General features: G+C 38.2%; 1 protein-coding gene across 1 annotated transcript in view; it reads left to right on the top strand.

Annotated features, from left to right (window-relative positions):
• Nucleotides 1–856: 856 nt before the first annotated feature.
• MYO16 (myosin XVI) overlaps nucleotides 857–12,923 on the top strand; it is a 414,776-nt gene continuing 402,709 nt past the window's right edge. Inside the window, exon 1 of the mRNA XM_036458153.2 lies at nucleotides 857–1,124. Coding sequence (XP_036314046.1) covers nucleotides 1,097–1,124 — 28 coding nt within the window. The 5' untranslated portion in view covers nucleotides 857–1,096. The remainder of the gene's footprint in view (nucleotides 1,125–12,923) is intronic.

Below are 12,923 nucleotides of genomic sequence, written 5' to 3' on the forward strand. Positions count from 1 at the left end.
TTTCTGAGTAAGGTAATCCAAAACCTAGGCTTCTTCCATAGTACAATGTGCATGCTTACCATGCAGTTCGTGTCTGCCTTTGCAATGCCCTCAAAATCTGAAACACAAATGTTAGACTCTATCAACTCATTTTCAGAGATATTCAAAACCTATCAATTTGTGGGGGGACAATAAATTTGCATTTGCAAGTAACTTAAATGTGACCCCTTTCTTTGGCTAACATGGTTATTGCATTATGTTATTTATTTTTATTGCAATAACCCTTGAAGACCATATATTTATTTCTGATTGCAATTTGTTCAAACTTACATGGTTGTGCAGTGACATTCATTGCAGTCTGCAGAGGTAGTGGAATCCTAAATTTGTAAAGCTATGCAAACTAACAGCTTTTTGTGGATAATTTCAGTTTTACATTCTGCATAGAAAACAAAAAAAAGATGTGTTGTGAAATACCTTGTGATTGCTTCATTATTAGAGGCAGATCAAAGGACCCCTGATCCTAAGAGGTGATTATTTTGAGATCCTGATATCCATCTCCTATTCATACACAGCAACTGGTGGCAACTAAAAATAATTGGCTCTGCCAGCAGCTAAGAATCTGGTCACATTTGGCTCCTGGACAACGTGCACAAATGAGATTTAGGATCCTTCCTTAGTTGCTTCCCTCCAGCCCACTCATCATCTAGTTTGCTGCCATTTGAAAGCTATTGAAAAGCCATTAACAGGCAGGAACGGGAGAGCCGCACTGCAGCACACCTCCGTGCTGGCAGAATGTGGCTGCATGTGAGCACCAATTAGAATGGACTATTCCCGGGATTGTGGCACTAGGAGCCCTGTCAATCAAGGACACTACAATAGCACGTGCAGCACTGGTGGCTCCAGACCCACGGAGAGGCATTATCCTAACTCAGGCTGCAGAACGTGAATGAGTTTGAAGATTTTGCGTGATCATGGACCACAGCTCCTGTTCAATAATGCATCCTGAGGTAAACTGTTACCTGAGTCAGGGCTCTAAATAATGCATCTCCTGGGATCAACAGTTGTAGCAGAAGAGAATGCTGGAACCCACAGCAAGATTTTTCTCTGAGATGGAACGATGTCTCACTATCATTTTATCAAGGGCTGTAAGTAAGCTTGATATTTTGCTCATGTGGTTGTTTTCTTGAAATATTGTTTTATGCAGGTGCTAAAATTAAGGCAGGTCTTCTGGTATGCCACATCTGGGTGAATGACATAGAACAGTGACTTTGAAAGATGTTTTACATGCTAAATGCGTTTCCTCTTAATTTCAGGTTCCAAAATAATTCCAGTGTGAGCCAAATGCTGACAGTATAAAAATATGTAAAACTTTAGCTTTTTAAAGAAAAAGATACATACATTACTTTTTTTTTTTTTTAAAAGCAATCCATAAAAAGGAATCTTATAAGAATATTTCTGGAGATCAGTATATATTAATAAAGTGCTTGCATTAAAACTTAGTTTATTCATATATGGTGAGGACATTCAGTTGTCATTTTACTCTTAAGTTTTACTGCTTAATGCCTAAAGCCAGTGCTCAACTTGTAAGCTTGATTGTCAGGATTATCCTTGACTGTAAAGTTTTGTCCTTGCACCATTCACCTTGCAGTGCTCAGGGACTCGAGTGACATCTGTACTGTACCAAATGCTCTACACGGATGCCAGGAGGGTTTGTTCCTGGCTTTTCCGGTGGGTCCATCAAGGCTTTTTTCAGTGTCTGAATTTTACAGGATTTTCTGAGCTAGATAAAATCAGCATGTAAGCCTTCTCTGGATGGTAATAATGAAGAGGGAGACGTATTATAGCAGGAATGGCTTGCTAGATATACATTTTTCTCCAGTAGCACTTCTGAAAACTTCTGTACATTTATGTCATCTTCTTAAAGTTACACATGATGTTTATATAAAATGATTTCCTCTTAGGATGAGGGTTTTGTTGGCAAAGGACATCACAGTGTTACATGTAAATAACATAATTAAGGGAACACATGTATTGAAAGGATCTTGAGTTTTACCCTAAAGGATTCTGAAAAATAATGATAACTGAGAAGGATAAAATATTTGCTTTCCACTTGTCTTTTGTGGGGGATGTGTGTAGGTATTAAAACTCTGATTAATAAAAATAAAAATGGCTTACCCTTCAGCACAATCCAGAGAGGCATGTTTTTGTGTTGCAGAAAAATTTGAACTAAAAAAGAATTCACTGGTCAACTCCTAAGTTTGAAAATTAGCTCTTTAATTAATAAAAATTAGTCCCATGCAGCATATGTAGGAATTATGAGAATAGTCTGTTTTAACCCCTGAAATACTGGGCTTATTATCTTGCTGAAATCTATATCTATAAGACCGTGCTCCTGGCTGGTTTTGCATTGCTCCTCTTGTGTTACTGCACCAGCAGAATGTCATGATTTCTCTTCTCTGTGCCTCTGCAGCGGAAATCCCGAAACCTCTGCATCATTTCTGTAGGTGCCTGGGCTCCCATCAGGCAGAACGCTTCTGGTGGGAGGCAGCCATGGAACATGGGCAAAAAGCACAAGGGGACACAATGACATGAACTTGGGAGAGTCAGTGACGGCTACATTTGGCCGTCAAATATAGCAGGAAGCTGCTTCTTTCTGCTTTATATTATTTTTGTTTCAGCTGAATTATTGGAGTTCAGAATTTCAGAAAAGTAAAGGAAGGGATGATGTCTGGTCAATGGCAGCATTTGAGATAATTCTTGCCATCCAGATGAAATCTAAAATGAGTGAATAGCGAGATGTTCCAGATACTTGGGGAAAATGCTCCTCATGGATTTATCAAAGTAACTATCAATTACTTGCTGAAGACCTATGTTCCAAGCTCTGGGTTTGGCAATATGCATAAAATGAAAAAAAAAAAAAAGCCCCATGAATATTGTTGAATGCTAACTTCTTTGGCGGAATGTTACAGCGTGCTAAAGAAGTTCAGAAATTATGTCTCATTGTGTGCCACTCGTTAAGGGATATTTTATATCTTGAGCTGGAAACTGAAGGATGAATAGAATATAGAAGGAAAATTGAGGGCATTTATAGAATCAGAGGGATATTTTGCTAAGGATAGTAATCCACAATTTAATCGTTAAATTCCTGATGCATAAGATATTCCCATAATGCATTTCCTTGCCCCTTATAGGCACTGTTCTACTGGCAAGGTTAATGCCCACATTCTTCACATCTAGTCCTTACATGTGCTTTCTTTCTTCCATATTATGACCTTGGCTTATCACTGCACCATTTCCATTTCTAAGCTGGTCAGCAATGTGGGGAGGAAGTAGTCAGACTCCAGAGCAGGAGCAAAAGGTGAAAATGTGCAACAATGGAATCCTAGTAAGGGAGCCTATAGCAGAAGGTTGGGAGACCAATAAAGATTGTTTGCAATAAAGTTTAGTCATCTAAGGAAGTAGTCATTATTTACTATTAAAGTATGCATATGCTGGAAGATCTGAACCCAAATTCCAACCTTAGTTAACTCTGGCTTATGAAATATATAATTCAGTTATATTAATTATAATTAATTATATGCAAACAGAAACATACATATTCATATATTAATTATGAGTGAATATTTAATATAATTATATATACAATAATTATAATCATGGAATTATCAGTTACTTTTATAAACTGTCCTATTTTTTTCAAAATTGTCTACAATGGGCACGTTTTATTTTTACTCTCAGAAAAAGACAACTTTTAAGAGTGTGTAAAAGGGAATTCTCAGAAAGAAATGGCTTAGATTTGTATCAACACCCACATTCCTTTCTGACTCCTTGGAAACTGGCCTATTTCTGTGTGTTTCATATATCTTGTATAGACATGTTAAAAACTGGACTAGAACAATTTATCGCAGAAGTAAGATGCAGCAGGAAAGTTCAGGCACACTGCTACAAAAAGTGCTGATGTCTCATGTAACCCTCTGGCCAAGAAGTATCTTCAGATGAATCTATAGTGAGATTCTATCTCTGTATTGTACCTGTGGAGAGTGACCTGTGGATTTAGCCAGGTGCCTCAGCCGAGATGCAAGCAGAAATGAGAAATGGAAATTGAGGGCTCACAAAGTTTTTAGTGGCATGTGGAAACATGGAATTATATTTCTGCTTTACTCTTTCTTTTTTAATTTTATTTCTTTTTCTTTTTTATTGTTTAAAGTTTTACAAGTAGTTGTACATATGTCTCCTTTTTCCCCCCAGTTGACCTCCCCGCAGCCTCCCCTACCCACCCCACCCCTGCACATGCCCTCACCCCCCTCCCAGTGTCTTGCGTCCATTGCTTATGCTTATATGCATGCAAACAAGTCCTTCGGTTGATCTCTTACCTCCCTCCATTCCCTAACCCTTCCCAGCCTTCCTGCTGTCATTTGACAGCCTGTTCGATGCTTCTCTGTCTCTGTATCTATTTTTGTCCACCAGTTTATAATGTTCTTTATTATCCATAAATGAGTGAAATCATGTGGTATTTTTCTTTCACTGACTGGCTTATTTCGCTTAGCGTAATGCTGGCCAGTTCCATCCATGCTGTTGCAAATGGTAAGAATTCCTTCTCTTTTACAGCAGAGTCCTATTCCATTGTGTAGGGGTGTCGAACTCAATCAGAGAAGGGGCCAAAATCTAAAATCCAGCCTAAATCGCGGGCCGAATGGTTTAATGAACAGTCATAAACTGTCATTGTGATGGAAACGCAGCGGAGTGCAGTGATGACAGCGCGGTGCGGGCCACATTGCAAGGCCTGGCGGGACGGATTTGGCCCGCGGGCCTTGTGTTTGACACATGTGGTGTAGATGTACCACAGTTTTCTAATCCACTCATCTGCTGATGGGCATTTAGGCTGTTTCCAAATCTTAGCTATTGTAAATGGTGCTGCTATGAACATAGGGGTGCATATATCCTTTCTGATTGGTGTTTTTGGTTTCTTGGGATATACTCCTAGAAGTGGTATTACTGGATCAGATGGCAGTTCTATTTTTAATTTTTTGAGAAAACTCCATACTGTTTTCCACAGTGGCTATTTCACGACTGCATTTCCACCAGCAGTGCAAAAGGGTTCCTTTTTCTCTGCATCCTCACCAGCTCTTCTTGTCTGTTGATTTGTTGATGATAGCCTTTCTGACAGGTGTGAGGTGGTACCTCATTGTCATTTTGATTTGCATATTTTGGATGATTAGTGACTTTGAGCATGTTTTCATACCTCTCTTGGCTTTCTGAATGTCCTCTTTGAAAAAGTGTCTACTTGGGTCCTTTGCCCATTTTTTTTGACTGGATTGTTTATCTTCCTTTTGTTCCCTGTAAATGTTGGACATTAAACCCTTATCGGTGTTAACATTGTCAAACATGGTCTCCTATGCAGTGGGCTCTCTTGTTGTTTTGTTGATGGTTTCTTTTGCTGTGCAGAAGCTTTGTGTTTTAATGTAGTCCCATTTGTTTATTTTCTGCTTTATTCTTAACAAACTGGAGCAGAAACTTGAGGACTTCTCTATTAAATTACCTTATGTGTGTTGGGAATCTGTGTTGCCACAACTATGCCTGCCTATATCACTCCTTCTTTAATTTTTCTCTAATTATTTGAGGTTGGGGCAGTCCAGTTTACAATAGGAAAATGTTGAAGTTATTTTAAATGATATATTCTAGAACTGTTAATTCATTCATAGCTAACTAAGGATGAATTATACCAGAAAGACTGCTATTTTTCATATTAAACAAATTTTACAATACCAATGTCACCTTTCCCCCCCTCATCATTCATGCTCATAAATGCTATTCCCACTAAAATGCCTTCATTGATCTTTCCAGATTGTACATGCTGTTCATTTGTTTAAAAACTCCACTACAGCAAGTCTGCAGGCTCCATAAAAACACCAACACATGGTCTCACAATTGCTTCACTCTCCCTTAGCCCCACTCTTTACCCAAACCAGATCCCTAGGCAACCAAGGGACCCATTCACTCCATTGTCCTCATCTCCCTCTGTTGTGCTTTAGAGACAGATTCCTAAATCAGGTTGAACCCAACTTTCCAACTTATTTGTCCTTATACCAAAGTAGAAGGATGATCATTGAAGGATTTCAGAACAAAAATTAATTTCACTTTATATTGTTTGCCTAGAAGGCGTGATTGTTCATGAATAGAGATCCCTTAAATCTCCTACCCTGGGAAAATAGAATTCATCTGATAATAACTCCTGTATCTTCCCTTTATTAAATCTACAAAGCTGCCTACATATGAGCTCCTGAGATCATTTCCATTGTGTAACCATGAATTGTTCCTCTTTTTTTTAAAGTTTCTTTGATTAAAGTACCACATATTTGTCCTCATCCCTCCATTCCCATCCCACACTCCTCTCCACGCATGTCCCCCCCCCCCCCCCCCCCCCCCCCCCCCCCCCCCATTGTCCCTGACCACTGGTTAGGCTCATATGTATGCACACAAGCCCTTTGGTGATCTACACTCCCTCTGAGGTCCAACAGTCTGATCCATGCCTCCTTGTCTCTGGGTCTGTTCTTGTTCATCAAGCTATGTTATTCATCATTTTCCCTAGATGAGTGAGATCATGTCCTACTAGAAATACACTTATAAGAACCAAAATGAGACAAGCAATAATGGTTATGCTGAAAGGCAAGTGAATCAGTCTATAGTGAGTTCTTTTTGGGCCAACAGCTCTTTTGAGACCCAATTTCAATGTCAAACAGTTCCTTATGTGTACATGTCAGCAATGATATTTTAGTTCTGGATGGTGGACAAATGGTGGTAATGCAGGTCTGACCCTCTCCGGTTTCGGTGTTCCTCTTTGTATCCAAAGCCAATGTGTTCTTGACTCTACCTTCTATTTCCTCATTCTTTCACTTCTCAATTTTTATCCTGCATCACTAATCTCTACTGCACCATTTCCATCAGCATCAATGCATGGCCTAATATGCCCATCTTCACACAGTCTCTGTTGACCTCAAATTTCTTTCTGGCCACCATGCATTTCCTTGTGTTGATGATCTCAACTTGGAACAATTGCCTGTAATTACACAAGATTTCTGACCCTCATTTCCTTTTTCATTCTTCCAAATGTTGCCCCATTCAACATTGCAACGAATCCACTTAAGTAAAAACCACCTTTATGTGGCAAAATCCTATGGACATTAGTCCTTCCTCATGTTAATTTCTCACTTGACTGCTCCTTTCTCTTTTAGGAATTTTCTCTCTATTTTGCTGGCAACTTTTTCTCTGCCTCCTTGTCAGCTTCCTGTCCTTCTTAGAGCGTGGCTCTGAAACCGCAAAATTCCTGGTTGACTTCATTCATTCTGTGGCTTTGAATGCTACCTGTATTTTCCCTAATATGTACCTTTAACTCTGATATCTCCCTCCTTCCTATAACAACATGGACAGCTTTTCTGACCAATAAAGATACATCAAATTATTCTTGTTTTGATAGTTAGGCAATATTTCAGAGCTTTATTAAGCAATTTATAAACTCATCTCTTTTTGATAGGCATTAAAACATTATATTTGGCTTTTATTACTAGAGTATTGACCCACAAAAGCAGTATTGCTGAATCATTCGGCATGTGTAGTTTTAACTATGTAGTAACTGCCAATTTTTTTCCAAGAAGCTATAGCACTTGAGATTCCCACCACCATCAGAGAATGTTCATCCATCCCTGTATCTGCCAGCCTGGGATGCTATCTCCAAAAGCTGTCAACTCCATGGTTGAAATGTAGTTCCTCACAAGGCTCTGATTTTATTGTACTAACTAGAGATCCGATGCATGAAATTTGTGCAAGAGATGGCTTTCCTTCCCCTGGCTGCTGGCATCGGATTCCCTCTGGCACTCAGGACCTGGGCTTCCCTCAGGCCTCAGCTTCATCAGGAAGGACGGAAGGACGTCTGGTCTAATTTCTCACATAGAAATGAAGTTTCTTTTTTCTTTATAGATTTTAGTTTTGTTATTGCTTTGAGCTGGCTATTATTCCTAAATGATTAGTCTTCAACATCTTATTCTAAACTTTTATTTTTATATTTACAATTCTAATCCTTGAAAAATTAAGGTACAATATGAGATGATAGCACATTTTCCCTCCCTTTTATTGCTATATGAACCAATCATATCCACCCAAAATTTTTTAACATTTTAAATTTCAAAGTGTACTTGCATCTATTTCTGGTTTCTGCTATTTATACTGATCTGTTTGTCTAGTTTATGGCCATACTGTTTTGGTGACTATTGCTGTATAATAACTTTAATCCCTTCTGATTATTATTTTTCCTAGATATTCTCAAATATTTATGTTTCTATAGAAAACTAAAATGAACTAGTCTTAAAAGAAAATTCTAATTAGGACTTAAAAAACGTATCCAGCAATTTAAATTTAGCAATATATTAGAATAAGATCTGTAGATCAAGAGTATCTATAATTCTATTAAATAAATTGGTTTTAATACATAGTACAAGTGCCCCAAACTGATACTTATCTTTACAACATTATTGATAATTATAGGAATATTTTATATATTTATAAGAATTATAAGAATATTTTAATAAAATGATTTTATTGAATATTATTAAAATAAAGAAGAAAATAAGTAAAGCTCAAATACTAGTGATAAATCTAGGTCTCTTAAACCTAATACAATAAAGAAAAAGATACAAATCATTAATGTGCTAATGAGTTATATAGGCTACTCTCTTTCTATCTATTACATTTTGTCTATTCTTCCGCCCTTCACAGTTGTGAAGAAACAGAATTAAAGGATATATATAAAATGATAAAATTCTTGTAATATATGTATATGATTCAACATTTGTCTGTTATTCATATAGTTCACTTTTTAAACCAACTCTCATGAATGGCATGCCTACTTTTGTCCTGATGATCCCGCCAATGATAGATCTTTGTGTATTGCTACAGTGTTCACATTGCATTATTAAAGGCTTGTCATTATATCTGAGGAATCCAAACCGGTGTTCTTACCCAACATCTGTTATTCTAACGTGATACCTTCTGTAGGTTGTTTGGTGAATGAAAAGGGGCTCTTTATGCTTTCAATGATTGGCTTACACTTAGTGTCACTTTAGGAACATAAACATGCCTTAGTAACTTAGATCAGCTAGATAGATTTACTTGATTTCATTTTCCTTTTGTGTCATTAATTAATATCTTTATTTATTAATCTAAGAAATATTATTGAGCTCCTATTCTTTTCAAAGCACTAGTCTAAGGGCTAAGGATTAGAGGATAATCAAACAAGCTAACACCCCTCCCATTTTTATTTTTTAAATATATTCTTATTGATTTTCAGAGATAGGAAGGGAGAAAGAAATAGAAGCATCAGTGATGAGAATCATCAATCAATTGCCTCCAGCATGCCCCCTACTGGGGATTGAACCTGCAACCCATGCAGGTGCCCTGACTGGGAATCAAAGTGTGACCTCCTGGTTCATGGGTCAATGCTCAACCACTGAACCACACCAGTTGGACACCACTCCCATTTTTAAAAATATGCTTTTATTAATTTTAGAGAGAGGGATACTGTCAAGCCCAAACAGACCACTATATCCTATCAGCCCTGCAAATGTGGAATGTCTAAACTGAGTCTATGCTCTTTCTTCCTAAACATGAATGTCCAGATTATGAAGGACCTACAGGCCATGTCACCATGTATAGAATTTTCCTGAGAGTAATGGGAATTCAATAAAATCTTTCATCTGTAAGAATGGACAACAAAGCCCTGGTTGGGTAGCTCATTTGATTAGAGTATCCTGCCAGATAAGCCAAGGTTGTGGGTTCAATTCCCCGGGAAGGGCACGTAGAAGAAGCAACCACTGGATGCACAAATAAGTGGAGCAACAAACAACAGATTGATGTTTTTCTCCCCTTCTCAAAAAAAAGAAAAGAAAAAAAAAAAGAAACCCCCCCCACTAAAATAAAGAATGGACAGAAAAGAGTTGCATTAATTAGTAAGATCAAGTATGGAGAACAAGTGCAGGGGAGCAGCAGTGAAGTGCAAGAGGCCAGCTGGGTGTCTCATGTGACAATCCACACCTGGGTGGAAGGAAGTGCATACTGGTGAGTTACCTGAGACTGGATAAAAATGGACCAATATGAAAGAGACATGAGTACCAGGAACCTTAGGCTTTAGGCCAAATTTAGGAGTTGTGAAGGATGAAAGAAAGGATTATTCAAGACTGGCAGATTTTTGCTTGAGCAACTATGTGAATGGCATTACCATTAAGCTTCAGATGTGACCCAGAGGAGGAAGGGCAGGCTTGGCTAAACTGAGTTCCGTGGTGTCCAAGGAGAGCTGTCCCAGTAGGTAGTTGTATAAACAGGTCTAAAGCTCAGGTGAGAGATGTTTATTTAAGCCACTAGAGGCCAGTGCATGGAATTCATGCATGGGTAGGGACCCTAGCTGCTGCCGTCTGGGATTTCCCTTCTTTTGGCTGTCTTCCACCACCACCTCTGGGGCCTCCCTTCCTGCTGTTGGCCAGCTGGCCCCACCTCCTGGTCAAACTCCTGGTGGAGGGGACAATTTGCATATTAAGCTTTTATTATATAAGATGGTACAGGAAGAAGTAGCCGGCAAAAAAGAGACTAATCAGATCAGAAACTTATGAAAAATAAAGGAAGAGGAGTTCACGGAGGAATTCAGGGGTCTTTAGTTAAGAACACTAGCATAACAGTGTCAAGAGGCAGGGTCTGCTAAACAGCTGGCATAATGTGACATGAGTAGGGTACATGTTCCAGAGGATCCACTGGAACAATGGACAAAGAATCTTTTATTGATGTGGACACCAAGCTGAGTCAATGGATAGGTAAGAGTGGAATTCAAACTATAGGGCCTGGAGCCCATCAATGTGAATACAGAGCATTCACAAGCTTTGACTTCTAAAAGGTAAAGGAAGGCAGCTATGCTCACCCCAATACATTCAGTAAAAAAGTGACTGTGACAGCAAATAAAGGTAGTGGTGAATAAGCTAAAAGAAAAATAAAAGGAAAAAGTGATAAAGATCAAGTGGAGGACAGAGATATTTTCCTGAAAAAAAAGGTTTAAGAGTATAAATATAATACTTACATAGTTTTTATTTACTTTCTTACCTTTGAAAACTCAGTCCTATTTATTTCTTCATACTCACATCATTCAAAGCTATGTATTGGAACTGTTTTCTTTTAATCTTTGACATTTCCCCAATTTTTTGAGAAATTAAAATGACAACAACAATGCTAATGATGACAGTGCATTTTTAGAAAACCTTAACATAAAAGAAACATTGTTTTGTTTTTTTAACAATTTTCCTAAGTAAACTCATGCTAGAATAGTACCTATAAAATTGTGTTTTAAGAATGATTGTTATATGAAAACACCCTTTTGTACCAGGCTTTGAAAACTTCTGTTCCAAACCACAGTTGAATTATGTTTTCCTTTCTAAGGAGAATGCATCATAGAGCTGCAAAGTCCATTAAAATGTCTCATAAACTGTTGGGTTTTAAATTGAGTTATAGTACAGAAAACTATATGGAAGTCACTGTGGGCAGTTCACTAAATATATCAACTCCACAGATAGTTATGGTCTAAAAACTAATTGGAAGTTCCTTCATATTGTAAAGCAAGATGATGGTACACAAAATGGAAATGATGACACTGAATGAATTATTGGTACATTCTAAGCACTGCCCCAGTTTTGCTTGGTTCAGCTTGGCTCATAGGAAGTGGTGGAAGTGGCTGAGGGAAGGATAACTAAAGGCAGAACTTCATGATCTTCTGAATATGAAAAGGTGAAAGAGTCTTGAATTATTTATTATCTACAAATGAGGAGTGGCAGGAGAGACATTTAAATTAATGAATGCTTTTGTGGAAATCAATGGACTGTTTTTCTTCATTCTGGCTGTTGGTAGAAAAGAATGAAGTTACTCCTCTGAGTGGGATGGCAATAAGTAGGAGATTAATGAAGGATATGCCTCCTGGTGCCTCATATTTTAAGTACATAAAAGTCAATTCTGTGGAGTATTATAGAGAGGAGAAAACCATTCAAAGGTTGAATTGTTTCCTAAATTTCTAGTTTATTATTCTGTACTCTGACCAACTTGCCCAATTGTGGTCCATGCCCTTTCCTCAGGGCACTCAGGAACAGATCAGTGATGGGCCACAGGCTGCTTCACCTATTTATTCTCATGACATCCTAGACAAGCCTTAATCGTTCTCTATCTCACCACTGATCCATAAAGATCATCACCTCTGACATACCAGCAAAACCAGTTTAAGATATACCCGCAAAGCCCGCTGTACTATTCTCTGCCCCTGTGAACTGATTACAAATGTTGCCAGTGAGGGTGATGGAAGCAGCACATATCCTTCCCAACTCTTTGGGGAGCCTCAACTGCTACTTGTGGGACCCTTCAGGCTAATCCTAGGGTGTCTCAGCTAACTTTATAATTTTTTTTGTGTTTTGTTTTTCATCTTTGGTGTATCACTAACTTCTCTAGGACTTGGTACTTTTCCTCATTTGAAAAATGTAGCTGGTAATATCCCTTCATTGGTGTCTGTGAAAGTCAGTAAGTCTATTAATAATTCTCCCTTCCTTCCCTCCCTTTGTAATACATTCATCCATCTCTGAAGTCAAAACTTACTGAGCTACTGATGTATACAGAGTGGGTGCAGGTGCTGTCCTTATCTTTGAAAATGGCATATTCATTACCAGAATCCTGAAATCTGCAGTCCAGTGACAATATGTGTAAATTCTTAGAAATCTGTGACATGAATACAGATGGCGAATTTGGGGCAGGAATGGAGTTATGTTTTTTCTCACTTTTGCTTTTTAATCCTCACCCACAGACATACTTAGAGGAGGGAAGGAGGGAAGAGAAACATCTATAGGAGAGAGAAACATCTTGGTTGCCTTCTCTAT

Source organism: Pipistrellus kuhlii, unplaced genomic scaffold, assembly GCF_014108245.1.
Source record: "Pipistrellus kuhlii isolate mPipKuh1 unplaced genomic scaffold, mPipKuh1.p scaffold_m20_p_3, whole genome shotgun sequence".
NCBI lineage: Eukaryota > Metazoa > Chordata > Mammalia > Chiroptera > Vespertilionidae > Pipistrellus > Pipistrellus kuhlii.